The 16,882-nt window shown below is 49.8% G+C and overlaps 1 protein-coding gene across 2 annotated transcripts in view; it reads left to right on the top strand.

Moving 5' to 3' along the window:
* The first annotated feature begins 4,856 nt into the window (after nt 1-4,856).
* The window catches only part of LOC149428241 (glutathione synthetase-like), a 35,152-nt gene continuing 23,126 nt past the window's right edge, over nt 4,857-16,882 (top strand). The window contains exons 1-2 of one of the 2 annotated variants that reach the window (XM_089667565.1): nt 4,857-5,025; nt 5,830-5,935. In XM_089667565.1, coding sequence (XP_089523691.1) covers nt 4,872-5,025; nt 5,830-5,935 — 260 coding nt within the window. In that variant the 5' untranslated portion in view covers nt 4,857-4,871. Of the gene's footprint in view, nt 5,026-5,789; nt 5,936-16,882 lie in introns of both variants that reach the window. The other variant, XM_089667564.1, reaches the window with a different exon arrangement.

Genomic DNA, 16,882 nt, shown 5'->3' with positions numbered 1-16,882 from the left:
ACGTGACTGTCCGCAATAGGGAGTGTAGACCTCAAATAGGCTGACGCATTTCCAGGACTTGCCTCTTCCTCAGTGTTGGCTCTGAGGAAGAGGCAAGTCCTCGGAACGCATCAGCCTATTGGATGTCTACACTCCCTATTGCGGACAGTCACGTAGCACGGTGTTGACCCAGCTGTTCTTTTATGACGTGCCTTTGACTTTACTGTAATTCACTAGGGCCTGTGTGCCCTCTCTTTGTTCTTTCTTCATTCAGTATATTTGGATTTCCCTGGTCTTTTGAGGGCAGCAAGGTGTGCATATTCCAGGACATTCATGATGTGGTTCTAGCCTACATTGAGCCCATCCACAAGTGCAGGAGCATTTGTGTGTGATCGATCAAAAAAGAACTGTTGGGTACTTGCAGATGCCCCCTTTTGTAGACTGGGTGATGTTGATAGTGGTGGGTACCATAGTTGACGGCAAGAGATGAACCAGTAAAGGTGATGGATAGTCATGAAATACATCTTCATATTCTTATGAATATTGGTTCATCAAGTTTGCCATATTGGTCAAATCTTCTTGTAGTGTTACCTGCAGTCCCTACCAACACTAGATCCATCATCCTGTCTATACACGTCTCGTAGACAATGGGTCTCTTTGAATGGATACCAAGTTGTCTTCACCATTCTGATGATCTCTGAGCAGACCTAGGATTGGTTCCACTCTGAGCCTTGGGAGCGACCTGCGTTCCTTTCTGCATGGAGCTGTATTCTTCATGAGCAAGTCTACTAGGTTGCTGATTCTGTTATTTCATCGTCACTCACCACCTTAATAGATGTAAATCATATCACGTCCTTCATCATACATCATATTTTTGTCTTAACACAACACCATAAGGGCTCTCCCATCTTTCCTCATTTCATTTTTCCTGGTGGATAATTCCATAACTTGGCTCTTGTCACTCTAGACACCACCTTCCAGTATTTAGCCTTCAAAGACTTTCACTGTGTCCATTGAGGGCAAGGTGACAGGTTCTCTTTTCACTTCAAACCTTTACTCATGGAAACATAATGCACCATACAGTGTAACTGATTTGTTAGCCTTTAAAATCACACTTACAAGGAGGAAAATCAAATGCACATAATAAAACACTACCAGGTGGCATGTATGACGTTTTTACCGTCACTTCTAATTGATGTGATCATGCAAGTACGTAGTTCTGCTCTACACATTTCGTCACAGCTGACTTCTTCTAGGGCCCTGGAGGAAATCTGTCTCCTCAACCAGCATAACTTCTCCTTTCACTTCAAACCCATATCGAGCCCTGGAACAGGTCAGGTGTGACGAAACGTGTAGGGAGGAGCTGTGTGCATGCATCAACTGGGAGTGACGGTAAAAACAACATACATGGCAGCTGGGAGTGTTTTTTTTTTTTTTTTTCTTATGTGCATTTGATTTTATTCACTGTAAGTGTGATTTTAAAGCCTAATCCGTTTTTAAGGGTTTTACGCGATGCGGTGCATTTATATTTCTCATGTTTCCGCGTGCATTAGTTTGAAGTGAAAGGAGACGTTACACTGGTTGTGAAGTGCCGCCAGTATTTGGAGGGTCATATATAAACCAGCTTGTTTGACCTTGCTTTAATCAGAAGGTCACTTACCTGTGGTAGGCATACATCCGATTCTCTTAAGATAGGGGTGTCAAACTCCATGTCATCGAGGGCCGTATCAGCATTGTGGTTACCCTCAAAGGGCTGGTTGTATCTGTAAGACTAGATGTCCAGTCACCCCACCCCCCATTACATCAGATGTCAAGAATCTCACGCCCTCCCTAACATCACCGTGCACCCACTTTGGGGGCAGAGCTGGAAAGTAGAAAGTGCAGGGTCTGGAGGAGGACCAAAGGAGGAGTGGAGTCAGTTTCCAGAATCTGCTGAATGCTGAGACCAGGGGCGGCAGAGATGAGGAGGTGCTGCAGCTGCACTGAGAGGTGCAGGAATTTAGCAGAGGAGTTCTATTCTCCTCTCTGCTGCCACCGAGACAAGGTGGGGGTGGAGACAAGGGGGTACCTGCAGGAGAGGTGCAAGGGCCACATGAAATGGCTTGGAGGGCTGGATTCGGCCCACGGGCCTTTTTTTTTTCTTTTTTACACCTGTGTCTTAAGAGGTGATGGTGAAGATCCTTGAACACTTACCTGTTCAGAGGAGGAATGTGGGCATTTTCACTTAAAGCAGAGTTCCACTCACCCTGAAAAAAGAATAAAAGTCAGCAGCTACAAAACCTGTAGCTGCTGACTTTTAAAAAATAAACCTTTACCTGTCCCACGGTCCCGTGTTGTGTCCCCTGCAGTTCGGTTTACCGGCCGTCCTGTATTCCAGGAGGCCGGCATCTTCAGTGTGGGCTGTGACAGCTTGCGGCTTCACACTCGGGTACCCACTGCGCATGTACGAGTAGCATCGCGCTTCATGAATGATCCTGTAGTCTTCTGGGACCTGTTACGTGACCCAAAAGACTAAAGGAAGGGGGGGACACTTTCCGTTTCCGATCACCTAGGTGATTGGACCGGAAGTGGGAGCGGGTACCTGTCAAATTCGGGTACCCGCTCCCCCGCCCCCCCAAAGGTGCTAATCCTTAATGGGGAGCAGTCCTTAAAGCGGAACTTCCCCTTTTGGGTGGAGCTCCACTTTAAGGTGAAAAAAATCCTCCAATGTTTACACAAAAGGACTTTTTTGGGGATTTCAAATTTAGTTTGTGTTGTATAATTAAGAATTTGTTTTAAGTTTTGAATAGTGCAACACCATATTTATATATGTTACCATACTATGACAAAAATGATCTGACGGTGTGTTTGCAGCTATAGTTTATATCAGGGCTTGAAATTTCCACTCGCCTACTCGCCAACGGCGAGCGAAAATTGTGGTGGGGGGCGAGTGTGTCCCCCAGGGCAGGGGCGTATCTACCTTGAGGCACCGCTCCCCAGAAGAAGGGACCTTTTGGGCAGCGGCGGACAGAGCCATGTAGGGCCACCAGCAGAGGGGTCGCACCGGTACCCTTGCAGTGGCCCGGACAGCAGGAGAATCGATGCGGGGGACGGCAGTTGCAGAGTGATGCTCCTGTACCCCCCCCTCCAGCTGCTGATGAGCCGGGACCAGGGGACAGCCTGGAGCAGGGAGAGAAGTGTCGGAGAGGAATAAGCCCGGAGCAGGTGAGCTGTGCTGTGTTCTGTGGGATCTCCCTGCCTCCCTCCCTATACTGACAGATCATATGGGGGCTGCAACCCCCCTTCCTGCTGCCTGGAGATCAGCAGCCCTTGGAGAAGGTGTTTGTGTGCAGCCCCAAATGATGTGAGAAAGGAAGAGGGGGGGGGGGAGAGAAGAGGGGGGGAGAGAAGGGGGGGAGAGAGGAGGAGGAGGGGGGGAGAGAGAAGGGGGGGGGGGAAGGGGAAGAGCGAGAGAGAGAGAGAGAGAAGGGGAAGAGAGAGAGAGAGAGAAGGGGAAGAGAGGGGGGAGGGGGGGAGAAAGAAGAAGAGGAGAGGGAGAGAGAGCGGGGGGGGGGGAAGAGAGGTGAGAGAGAGAAGGGGAAGAAGGGAGGGAGAGAGAGAGAGAGGGGGGAGAGAGAGAGAGAAGGGGAAGAAGAGAGGAGAGGGGGGGAGAGAGAGGGGTGGGGGGGGAGAGAGAGAGAAAAGGAGAGGGAAGATGTGTATTTCTGTGTGTGTACATGTATCTGTGTGTATATGTGTCTGTATTTGTGTGTGTGTGTGTGTGTGTGTTTACATGTGTCTCTCTGCGTGTGTGTACATTTGTGTGTATGTACATGTCTGTGTGTGTGTGTGTACAGGTGTCTGTGTGTATGCGTGTCTGTACGTGCCTGTGTGTGCATACATGTGTCTGTATTTGTGTGTGTGTGTGTGTGTGTTTACATGTGTCTCTCTGTGTGTGTGTGTATGTACATGTGTGTGTGTGTGTGTTTACATGTGTCTCTCTGCGTGTGTGTACATTTGTGTGTATGTACATGTCTGTGTGTGTGTGTGTGTACAGGTGTCTGTGTGTATGCGTGTCTGTACGTGCCTGTGTGTGCATACATGTGTCTGTATTTGTGTGTGTGTGTTTACATGTGTCTCTCTGTGTGTGTGTATGTACGTGTGTGTGTGTGTGTGTTTACATGTGTCTCTCTGCGTGTGTGTACATTTGTGTGTATGTACATGTCTGTGTGTGTGTGTACAGGTGTCTGTGTGTGAGTTTGTTGGTGGCGAGTAACTCTAAGGCCTGGCTAGTAGCTCAGGACTTGAAATTTTAAGCCCTACTTTATATGACAATTTTTCACAACTTTTGGTACACAAGCTCGTTTTTGATTTTTTAGGTTCTGTTGACAGAGCTAATCCTGGAGGGACAAACCTCTTGAAGAGCAAAGCAACAGGTTCACTGTAATGACCCTCTTGTCTGTAGCCCGTATTTTCCTTTCCTTCACTCCTCCAGTACTCTGTTGACCCACCAAGAGCGTAGAAAATGCCCGGTACTTCCAGGTATGGAAGAGCAAGTAATTCAGCCCCATTTCTCCCATGTGACATCCCTGGGCCTATCACCAGACACCAGCACTGTCACATGGGGAGGATCCATGGCCCTGTGTGAGCAATGACTTGAGGGACACGTACCTTACACAAGGTGACTTCTCTTTCCAGCTGCCGACCAATGGTGGGAGAATGAGAGAGGTTAGTAGGTGATATCGTGGAGGGAGAATTTTTCGCTTTGCCCTTCATGGGAAAACACGGGTTTCTATATATCCCTTGGAATAGTACTGTCCAATCAAATATATTTTTGATGGAGTTTTCTGGACACTAGTGTCTTCTCGCCATGGATCTTTCATTGTTTTACCGATCATCGAAATAATATATATATGTTCTGTGGTTTGCAGTTCGAAAATGTCTGCTTTGTGGGAGGACGTCTTCAGCAACGCACAGCTGCTAGAGGAGGTGGCGCCCATCGCTGTAGATTTCGCCTTGCTGCAGGGTGTTCTTATGAGGACAAAGGAGAGTCCGAACTCTTCCGATGTAAGTGATGTCTGTTCACATATACAACACAATGTACAGTATATGAACCCTCTTTAGAACGAGTATTTCAAAGGAAAGTGTTGCTATCAACCAACATTCAGATTTAGGGCTTGTTCACGTTAGTGGTTTAGGGGCGGTAAAACTCCATTGTTGAGCCACGTTTTCACCTCTCACCACCAACCACTCCCCCTTTAGCTGTAGAGGAAGCCATGCTTTGCTTCGCAGCTACAGCAGGAATTCTACCCCTGTTGCTTTTTGTGAGTGTGACGGTAGTCTCTTTGGGTGGGGGGCCCATGGAACACAGCTCACTTTGGAGAGGTGGGGAGACCCCTGTCTCAGCTCTCCATATCCCTATATTATGTGTAAGTCACCCTGTGCCCATTAGAGGTACAGGGTGATCTGTCCTAATATTGGGGTGGGGGGTTGTTGATTGTTTGATGTTAAGTGGTTGCATCCCATTGTTCTATTGTGTGTCTGGCTTGGGAGCAAACTATTATGGGATGTATGTGTTTATGTGTATTGGCTTGGTGGGGGGTGTCTCAAGCAAAATGATAGAGACTGTGATTTATAAAATACACGGGAAAAAATATTTAGGGTAACTAAATACCTTGGTTAGAAGCTAAGACCTCTGGGTCATGGATGGAGGAAGGGGGAGTGTAGCAGAGAATCGTGTAGGGACATGAGTACAGGAAAATATCCTGTATTCGGGTGTGTTGGGGAAATGTTTTTGAATTATTATGCTTTATATTATTTTTGTTTTTTAGGTTGTGAACTTTGCCCCTTTCACTCTGCTCCCTTCCCCAGTGCCCAGATCCCTCTTTGAACAAGCAAAGTCTGTACAGGAAGATTTTAATCTCCTGGTGGATCGGCTCAGTCAGAACCCCACATTCCTGGAACAGACACTCGCCAGGTATATTTGAGCACATTTTTGCATGCTGCCTGGACCAACCCTTTTGCCAACTTATACCTATAAATGATATTGGATGGTCCTCCAGCCCTTTCCTCCCCAGCCTTACTGTCCCTGGCCCGCCCCATTCATTCATTCATTCATTTGATTTCTGTACTTTCAATCATGGAGGATCGTTATCACATGTTACCTAGGGTATGCAAATGAAGTCTACTTAGGAACGCCCACTCCTCCAGAGTGCCTCAAAAATTTTGGGGGAGAGATTTTATATGCTAGGGTGTAACTTTAATTTTTTACAATTAAAAAATATATTTATTTTTTTTAACTTTTTTTTTTTTTTCTTCACATAGGAGACAAAATAATTTTTTGGGGTGAAAGGTTCTTTTTAATGAGGTGACGGACTGCTTTGACAACTCATACTAATTGACATTTTGAATGTGGTCAGTACAGTAAAATTTCCATTGCACTGTGGACATTTAAACATTTTTTTTTTTTCTTGTTCATCCCTCATCTGTGGAATGCTGATGCACGGGGACTGTGTTGTAGATCTGTGCAACTGTGCTTGCCATAGGCTTGAAGACCTTAAAAAAAAAAAAAAAAGAGGTTTTTCTTCTGTCATAAGATTGTTGTGTCTTGTGGTCATTTTGCAAATAATCATTTCCAAGTGTTGTAACTTGTAGGATCCAAACAGATCTTATGTAATGGAATTGCTGAATTCTTAACGGATTCTGAATTGAACAGTCATGGCCAAAAATCTTGTCCCCCTTGCATTTCGGTCAGACAATGCACCACTTCACCCAGAAAATTGTTGCAATTACCAATGTTTCGGCATTCTCATGTTTATTTCTGTGGTTTGTATTGGTATAGCACAAAAAAAGTGTAGAATCAAAAAGCCTGAACAAAACTCTGACACATTCCACGCAAAACCCCAAAAATGAACTGGACAAAAGTGTTGGCACCTTCAATGTAATATTTAGGAGTACACCCCTTGGAAAAATAACTGAAATCAGTGGCTTCTTGTAACCATCAATGAGTTTTTTCCACCTCTCTACTGGAATTTTGGAGCACTCTTCCTTCACCAACTGCTCTAGGTCCCTCAGATTGGAAGGGTTTTGAGATCTCTCCACAGGAGCTCTATGGGATTGACATCTGGACTCATTGCTGGCCAGTTCAGTCCTCTCCGGCGCTTAGTCTGAAACCATTTCTGGGAGCTTGTCCTGCTGGAAGACCCATCACCTTTGACGGAGACCCAACATTCTGACACTGGGCCCTACATTGCACCCCAGAATTCTTTGGTAGTCTTCAGATTTCATAATGCCATGCACATGGTCAAGACATCCAGCAAAGCAACCCCAAAACATCAGTGACCCCCCCCACCATGTGAACTGTAGGAACTATATTCTTTTCTTTAACCTCCCTGGCGGTAATCCCGAGTGTAGCTCGGGGTTAACTTTCAGTAACAGAAGCGGTGACCCCGAGCAACACTCGGGATTACAGTGCAGCAGTCCCTTGAGTGCTTACCTTGTCCTGCGTCCCCATCCATGTCCTATGGCCGATTCCGGGTTCCGTTCTCTGTGAGCGTTGGGACGTACGGGGGGCAGAACCGTTGGGAAATTCAAAAAAGTTACAATGTCACACACACAATACATTGTAATATATTAGTATTACATTACTGTATCAATCCATTTCACTTCAGATTTGTCCCCAGTGCTTTGTCCAGTGCCATGCCTGTACTTTGACCGTTCTTTCTGCCATGGCATCCAAAAAGCATCCCTGTATGCCAAAAGCGGTTTTGGACCAGCTAGAAGACAGCGACCGTGAATTAGAATCACTTGCAGAATTGAGCGACAGTGATTTGTGGGGAAATTTGTCATCAGACATTGAAAGTGAGGACAGCGACGATTCTGCGACTGAGCTCAGTGATGTGCGAACTTGATGCACTATTGACTGTGGTATGGATCAGGCAGCGCCCCCAAGATTCCTATTTACTGGAGCACCTGGTATGAAGGTAGACGTCGAACATGACAACCCCTTGGCGTACTTACAATTATTTCTGACCAATGAGGTTATTGAAAAAATTGTTACTGAGGCAAACCGGTACCAAGAACAACAATTGGCTACTCTGCGTCTGAGGTTTTCAAGAAGTAGAAAGTGGGAACCAGTGACCAAAGATGACATTTGGAAATTTCTCGGCCTAATAATACTTCAGGGAGTGGTGGGGAAACCCCTGCAGAAGTGGTATTGGACAACCAATAAATTACTTGCTACTCCATTCTTTGGCACGGTCCTGTCAGAGTACAGATTTTCCCTGATCATTAAATTTTTACACTTTGTATTTCAATGTTTTTATTAATTTCTAAACAGTTTAAGACAAGAGCAACAAAACACGGCCACGCAGGGGCTATCAATTGCACATAAAAAAAACAGTGCTCTAACACCAACCGAGCAAAAGGTGCGCCCACGCAGGGGCTATCAATGGCACATAAATGACAAAAACATTAGTATAACTCCGATAGTAACTCAAACTAAAGGCAGCTATCCACCGCCACACCAAAAACAAACAGAACAAGAAAAGGAAAGAGGAGTACAAAAGGAAAAAGATATCAAGACCAAGAGCTGGGGTCCAAGAACGCCAACACCGATCAATATTGCAACCCCAGACTAGCCTGGGGGAGCGTGGGAAAAGCATATTGCAACCACGGCTCCCATATTTTCAAGAATTTCCGTTGGGAGTCGTTACAGATACTCATTGAGCATCATAGTAGTCCTATTGTCCCGAACCCACTGAAAAGGGACAAACGGGCGCTTCCGTGCCTGAGCAATTTGGAAATTTTTGCACTTTGAAAACAACAAAGAATTTGACGAAGATACTCATCCTGCACCAAAACTAAAGAAAATTTGGGAAGTATCTCAAATGATTCTAAAGAATTTCCAACGGAGCTATGTGCAAGAAAGAGATATCAGCATAGATGAAAGTCTAATGGCCTACAAGGGAAGGCTCAGCTGGGTGCATCAAAGAGAGCACGTTTTGGCATAAAATCCTACATGCTATGTGAATTGTCAACTGGCTACATTTGGAATTCAGTCATATACACTGGAAAAGGAACTAAATTCAATCCAAAATACAGCTATGGAATGGCAACATCTTCCGTTCTTTCAGTAATTGACCCATTGCGAAATCAGGGCTATTGCGTAAAAACCGACAACTTTTATACATCTCCTGAACTTTGAGTTTCTTCTGCAAAACAAAACAGATGCCTATGGAACCATTACGGCTAACTGGCTCGACATGCCGCCAATGTTTGGCAATAGGAAGCTGAAGACTGGAGAAATGGTTGCCTGGCAGGCAAAATTACATTACATTACATTACATTACATTGAGTTTATATAGCGCCAAAGGGTTTGCTCAGCGCTGTACAATAGAGGGGGGGACAATACATGAAACATTACAGCAGCTACGAACAGCACACGAGGGGTAAGAGGGCCCTACTCTTTCGAGCTTACAATCTGGGAGGGAGGGGGTAGTGGTACAGGAGGAAGTGGCTGTGGGGGATGGAGTGGTAGGAGGAATGAAGGAGAGCAGCAGTTAGGTGAGGGTGGGGTAGGCTTCCCTGAAGAGGTGGGTTTTCAGGGAGCGCCTGAAGGTGAGAAGGGAAGGTGACAGTCTGATGGATTGGGGTAGTGAGTTCCAGAGGATGGGGGAGGACCTGGAGAAGTCTTGCAGACGTGCGTGTGAGGAGGAGACCAGGGAGCAAGATAGAAGGAGGTCCTGTGAAGAGCGAAGGGTACGGGTAGGGTGGTACTTGGGAATCAGGTCGGTGAGGTAGTTAGGGGCAGTGTTGTGAATGGCTTTGTAGGTCAGAGTGAGTAGTTTGAATTTGATGCGTTGGGCGATAGGGAGCCAGTGGAGGGAGAGGCAGAGGGGGGTGGCAGAGGTGGAGCGGCTGGTGAGGTGGATGAGTCTGGCAGCTGAGTTCAGGATGGTCTGAAGCGGGGAGAGTTTGCACTGGGGTAGGCCGGTGAGGAGGGAGTTGCAGTAGTCAAGGCGTGAGATAATCAGGGAGTGCACAAGTAGTTTAGCGGTGTCTGGGGTAAGGAAGGTGCGTATTTTGGCGATATTGCGGAGGTGGAGCCTGCATGTGTTTGTCAGTGATCTGACATGAGGTTGGAAGGAGAGGTTAGAGTCCAGAATGACCCCAAGGACTTTGGCTTGCGGGGCGGGATTGATGGTGGTGATGTTAGTAGTGATGGATAGGATGGGGGGGGGGGCGCGGGCAGGAGGGAAGACGAGAAGCTCGGTTTTGGAGAGGTTGAGTTTGAGGAAATGGAGCGACATCCAGTCAGAGATGTCGTTTAGGAGGTGATTGATGCGGGCGGAGAAAGTGGAGGTGAGGTGAGGGGTGGAGAGGTAAATTTGAGTGTCATCAGCATAGAGATGGTAGTTGAAGCCGTGGGAGTGTATGAGTTTGCCAAGGGAGGAGGTGTAGATGGAGAAGAGAAGGGGTCCAAGGACAGAGCCCTGGGGGACCCCAACAGAGAGGGGGAGGGAAGGGGAGGTGGCACCATTGTAGGAAACGCTGAAGGAGCGTCGGGATAGGTAAGAGGAGAACCAGGAGAGAGCGGTGTCTCTGATGCCAAGGGAGAATAGTTTATTAAGGAGGAGGGGGTGGTCAACTGTGTCGAAGGCCGCGGAGAGGTCCAGGAGGAGGAGGACAGAGTAGTCGCCTTTGGCTTTGGCGGTAAGTAGGTCGTTGGTGATTTTGAGGAGGGCGGTTTCGGTGGAGTGTAGGGGACGGAAGCCGGACTGTAGTGGATCAAGGAGGTTGTTGTCAGTTAGGTGGGCGCTTAGGCGGTTGTAGACTAAGCGCTCCAGGAGTTTGGAAGTGAGTGGCAGCAGGGAGATGGGTCTGAGGTTGTTTGGGTCAGAGGGGTCCAGGGAGGGCTTTTTGAGTATGGGGGTGATGTGCGCATGCTTTAGGGGGGAGGGGAATACGCCGGTAGAGAGGGAGAGATTGAAGATGTGGGTGAGGGAGCAGATGAGGGAAGAGGGGGGTGACTGGAGGAGTCGAGAGGGGATAGGGTCTAGGGGGCAGGTAGTGAGGCGGGCTTCAGAGAAGACCCTGGTGACTTCCTCAGTGGTAGCGGGGCTGAAGGAGTGCAGAGCTGGTGGGGTTACGGTAAGCGGGGTCTTGGGTGTGGAGGGGGGCAGTGCGGTTGCGAGGTCAGAGGAGGGAAGAGATGAGGGGGAGATAGGGGGGGGGAGGCTAGGTGGGGAGGTAGATTGCGAGTTGACTATGTCCTGACGGATTGCATCAATTTTATTGTGGAAATGAGTGGCAATCTCGTGGGCGGTGAGTGAGGTACTGAGTGGAGGAGGGGGGGGGAGAGAGCAGGGAGTTGAAGGTGGAGAAGAGTCGGCGAGGGCAGGAGGAGAGGGTGTTAATCAGGTTTACGAAGTAAGCCTGCTTGGCGGCGTGGAGGGAGGAGGTGTAAGTGAGGAAGGCAGATTTGTAGAGGGAGAATGAACGGGGGGACCTGGTTTTGCGCCATAGTCTCTCCAGCGCACGACTGCGACGTTTGAGGCATTTAGTGTGGTCGTTCTGCCATGGTTGGAGCGGTCTGGGTTTGATGTAGCGTGTGGTTAGGGGTGCCAGAGAGTCTAGGGTAGCTGATAGTGAGTCGTTGTACGTGTTAGTGGCTAGGTCAGGACAAGACAGTGGAAGGATGCTGTCGTGTAGGCGGTCGGCAGCTGAGTGGAGGGGGGCCGGGTTCAGGTTGCGAAGGTTGCGGCTGGTGATGGTTTGGCGCTCTGGGGGGGGGGAGTTAGGGGAAGGGGAGATGGAGAACGTGAGGAGGTGGTGGTCGGAGAGAGGGAAGGGGGTGTTAGAGAACTGGTTGAGGGTACAGAGGTGGGAGAAGACGAGGTCCAGGGTGTTCCCAATGATGTGGGTGGAGGATTGAGTGTGCTGTGTGAGCGCGAAGGAGGAGGTTAGGTGGAGGAATTGGGAAGTAGCCGGGCTGTTGTCATTGATGGGGATATTGAAGTCCCCGAGGATGATGGTTGGTAGCTCAGAGGAGAGGAAGAAGGGAAGCCAGGCAGCGAAGTCATCCAGGAAGCGGGGTATGGATCCGGGAGGCCTGTAGATCACTGCGATCCTTAGGGGGGTGGGTGAGAAGAGCCGGATGCAGTGAGCCTCGAAGGAGGAGAAAGTTAGGGAGGGAGGATTAAGGAGGACCTGGAAGGTGCTCAGCGGTGATAGGAGCAGGCCGACCCCACCACCTTTGTGACCGCTCAGTCTTGGTGAATGGGACCAGACGAGACCTCCATAGGAGAGTGCCGCAGGGGAGGTGGAGTCAGTGGCCTGTACCCAGGTTTCGGTGATGGCTAGGAGGTTAAGGGAGCGGGAGATAAAGAGGTCATGGATGGCAGTAAGTTTGTTGCAGACCGAGCGGGCGTTCAGGAGTGCAACCGAGAGAGGGGGGATGGATGCGGGGAGAAGGGGCACAGATATGAGGTTGAGGGGGTTACGGCAGCTGGCGGGAGCAGGGGGGTCCCTAGAGGAGGGGTGAGGTGGCGAGGGGCCAGGGTTCGGGGAGATGTCCCCAGCAGATAGGAGAAGGGTGAGGAAGGTGGCATGGGAATGGGAAGTGTAGAAGCGTGTGGGTCTGATAGTGGTGGCACGTGGGTCGACGGGGGAGTGGAGTAGCAGGAGGAGGTGGTGAGTGCCGTAGTGAAGGGGCAATGTAGAGCTGTTTTGGGGGGGTAGGCGGGTAGAGGGAGGCGATTTTTGGGATGGTGGAGAGGAAAATGAGGAGGAGGAGTGCAGGAGGCATGTTGGGGTGGGTGCGGTGACAGTTGGGTCAGGGGAGGTGAAGGGATACAGGTCAGGGCAAGGTGTGTGGGGAATCTGTGTTACCATGGGAGAGTCATTTGAGTCCTTCTGTAGGGGTAGAGTGAGGGTGGAGGGCGGCAGCTGGTTGGCAGCAGTCTGTGGGTGCAGTAAGCTGGCGACCATGGGTGCTGTGGCATGTCTTCAGTGGGTACGGTGGTTCGGCTAGTGGAGGGGTCGTAGGGTGCGATGGCTGGGGGTGATGGTAGGCACGGCGACTGGTGATGCTGGCGGCTCGGTGACTGGGGTTGTTGAGGCCAGGCGTCGGGTGCTGAGGGCTCGGCGTCGTGAGGCGCTGAAGGTGTTGAAGGATCGTCATCAGAGTCGAGCGGGGCGTTGCGGTAGCGATCGTCGGCCCTGCGTGGTTTGTGCTCAACCGTGATCTGTTGCGGCCGGTAGGAGAGACCGCGGCTTCAAGGGTCGTGGTGGGCCATTAGTCGCCGGGGCGTCGCCAGAGGGAATAGCGTGCCGGAAATCAGGGTGCTGGGCGAGCGGTCCCTGGTGTGGTGGCTGGCTGGTAATCCCAGGTGGGGTGGTGGGCAGGGGATCCCCGATGGGATGGTGGCCGTGCTATCCCTGGTGGGGTAGTAGCGATCCCTGGAGGGATAGTGGCTTAGGGTCCCTGGTGGTTTGGGGTTTCAGGTGGATGGTGGGATCCCTGAGTGAGTGAGTCCCTGGAGGCTGGCGGTGTGATGGTGGTTGGGCTCCCTGGTGGGTAGTGGGCGCCCCTGGTGAAGTACCTGGTGTCCTGGAGCGTCGGGGTGGAGGTGGAACCCTCCTGGGTTAGCAGGACCGTTGGTGGTGGTGGTAGCTTCCCGGAGCAGCGGAGGCGTCCCGCCGCGGCCGCAATTCCCGCCGCGATTCCAGCCACGGCTGGCAGGAAACACCGCGGCTTCGGGTGCCGCGGTAGGCCTCAGGCTGCTGCGAACCGCTGGAGGGACGGAGTGACTGTGGGTGTTGGTGGGGACCTCGGCAGCAGACACAGGGGCCCGGATGGGCCCTGATGGCAGCGGTAGGGGCGCAGGGGTGATCCCCTGATCGGCGGGGACCGAGGAGCGGAGTGGCAGTAGTCCGGGCTGATGTCCGGCGATCCTGGTCGGCCGCGCCAGAAATCGAGGCCGCGGCTTCAGGTGCCGGGTAGGCCGCAAGTCCCGGAGCTCCGGGAGAAAGGTCCAGTGGCCTTCCCTGGCTGGCGAACAGGGACCGGAGGGTCGTGGGGCCCCCGTCAGGGTCCGCTGCCGCCCAGATGGCAGCGGATTGGGGCCGGGGGAGCAGGAGCTCGCCGAGACACGTCCGTCTCGCCGGACGTCCGGAGTGGTGGCACTGCGAGGGCGTGACAAGAAAGATGTGCGCCTAATGGGTACGATTCATAATACCTCCACTGTTATGGTACGCACAAAAGGTGGGACAGAAATCCTGAAGCCACAAGTAGTGATAGACTACAATAACACCATGGGAGGTGTTGACAGAGCCGACCAAGCAATGACATTCTACCCAGCAAAGAGGAAACAGCAAAAAAGTACTACAAGAATATCTTCAGGCATCTTCTTGACCAATGCTTGTGGAATGCCTACATTCTGCTCCAAAAAAAAAGAGTTACTGCGATTCATTCGGACTTCAGTTGGAAAAGTGCGAACGTATCTTTGTAAACCACCAAACACCATCAACGGCTGTGAATAGAGGTCGACGTGCTGTTGGCGTTGTCAACCCAGAACACTTCATGGACTATATCCCACCAACTGTTGGCTTTGTCAACCCAGAACACTTCATGGACTATATCCCACCAACTGTTGGCTTTGTCAACCCAGAACACTTCATGGACTATATCCCACCAACTGTTGGCTTTGTCAACCCAGAACGACTGACTGGTCGATACTTCATGGACTACATCCCACAACCGAGAAAAAGTCCGCACCTACTAGGATGTGCGTGGTTTGTTGCTCGAAGCGAGATGACCGTGGAAGGAAAATCAGAAAGGAAACCAGGTTCCATTGTCCTGATTGTGACGTCAGAGTTTTGTGCAGTTCCATGTTTAAAAATTTTTCGTACCAGGGAGGTTTACTAAACTAATATTGCATCCTTGTTTGGACAAATGTCAATGTTTTTGGATTGATTATTATTACAGGTACCTTTTTATAGTGCTGTCAATTTACGCAGTGCTTTACATGTATATATTGTACATTCACATCAGCCCCTAACCCTCAAGGGGTGTACAATCTAAGGTCCCTAACTCACATTCATACATACACATACTAGGGCCAATTTAGACCGGAGATAATTTACCTACCAACATGAGTTTGGAGTGTGGGAGGAAACTGGAGTACCCAGAGGAAATCCATGCAGGCACAGGGAGAACAAACTCCAGGCAGGTGGTGCGTGGTTGGGATTCGAACCAATGACCCTAGTACTGCCAGGCGGAAGTGCTAACCATTTAGCCACTGTGCTGCCCAGATTACATTATTGAATTAAATTTATTATTATAAGATTATTTTTTATAATTTTTCTGATTTCGTGTTTCAAACTTTCTCATACCCGGGATGTTTACTAGACTCTTGTTTTGGACTTTAAGTGAGTTATTCCTAAACCTACAATATAAAACAAATTTCCATGCAAAACAATGTATCGCTTTGGATTAAAAAATACTGACATCAGACTGCCAGGGAGGTTAAATGCCTCATTGCTTTTTCTGAAAACCGTAGATTGATGGGCTTTACCAAAAAGCTGTCATTTAGTTTCGTCTGTCCACAACATATTCTCCTAAAAGGGTTTTGGCTTCTTCAGGTCAGTTTTGGCAAACTCCAATCTGGCTTTTTTATGTCTCTGTGTCAGCAGTGGGGTCCTCCTGGGTGTCCTACCATATTTCCGTGTCAGCAGGGGGGTCCTCCTGGGTGTCCTACCATATTTCCGTGTCAGCAGTGGGGTCCTCCTGGGTGTCCTACCATATTTCTGTGTCAGCAGTGTGGTCCTCCTGGGTGTCCTACCATATTTCCGTGTCAGCAGTGGGGTCCTCCTGGGTGTCCTACCATATTTCCGTGTCGGCAGTGGGGTCCTCCTGGGTCTCCTACCATATTTCTGTGTCGGCAGTGGGGTCCTCCTGGATCTCCTACCATATTTCTGTGTCGGCAGTGGGGTCCTCCTGGGTCTCCTACCATATTTCTGTGTCGGCAGTGGGGTCCTCCTGGGTCTCCTACCATATTTCTGTGTCGGCAGTGGGGTCCTCCTGGGTCTCCTACCATATTTCTGTGTCGGCAGTGGGGTCCTCCTGGGTGTCCTACCATATTTCTGTGTCAGCAGTGGGGTCCTCCTGGATCTCCTACCATATTTCTGTGTCAGCAGTGGGGTCCTCCTGGATCTCCTACCATATTTCTGTGTCAGCAGTGGGGTCCTCCTGGATCTCCTACCATATTTCTGTGTCGGCAGTGGGGTCCTCCTGGATCTCCTACCATATTTCTGTGTCGGCAGTGGGGTCCTCCTAGGTCTCCTACCATATTTCTGTGTCGGCAGTGGGGTCCTCCTGGATCTCCTACCATATTTCTGTGTCAGCAGTGGGGTCCTCCTGGATCTCCTACCATATTTCTGTGTCAGCAGTGGGGTCTTCCTGGATCTCCTACCGTAGTGTCCCTTTTCATTCAGATGGTGACGTATAGTGCGAGCCGACACAGTTGTACCCTGTGGCTGAAGGTCAGCTGGAATTTGTCTGGAAGTTGATCGAGGTTCTTTATCCACCATTCACAACAATCCTTTGTTGCAATCTTTGATCAAGTTTTCTCTTTTGTCCACGTCTAGGGAGATTAGCTACAGTGCCATGGGCTGTAGATTTCTTTACAATGTTGCGCACAGTGGACACAGGAACATTAAGATCTCTGTAGATGGACTTGTAACCTTGAGATTGTCCATGCTTTTCCTCAATTTTTGTTCTCCAATCCCCAGACAATTCTTTGCTGCTCTTTCTGTTCTCCATGCTCCATGTGGCACACAAAGACACACAACAAAAAGGTGGAGTCCATTTTTCACCATTTTATCTGGTTGCTGGTGTGATCTCTATATTGTCAGCACCTGG

Source organism: Staurois parvus, unplaced genomic scaffold, assembly GCF_062004578.1.
Source record: "Staurois parvus isolate SC_StPar_1 unplaced genomic scaffold, SC_StPar_1.0 ptg003373l, whole genome shotgun sequence".
Lineage (NCBI taxonomy): Eukaryota > Metazoa > Chordata > Amphibia > Anura > Ranidae > Staurois > Staurois parvus.
Note: the sequence above shows the minus strand (reverse complement) of the source record. Positions and strands in the feature narration are given on the sequence as shown.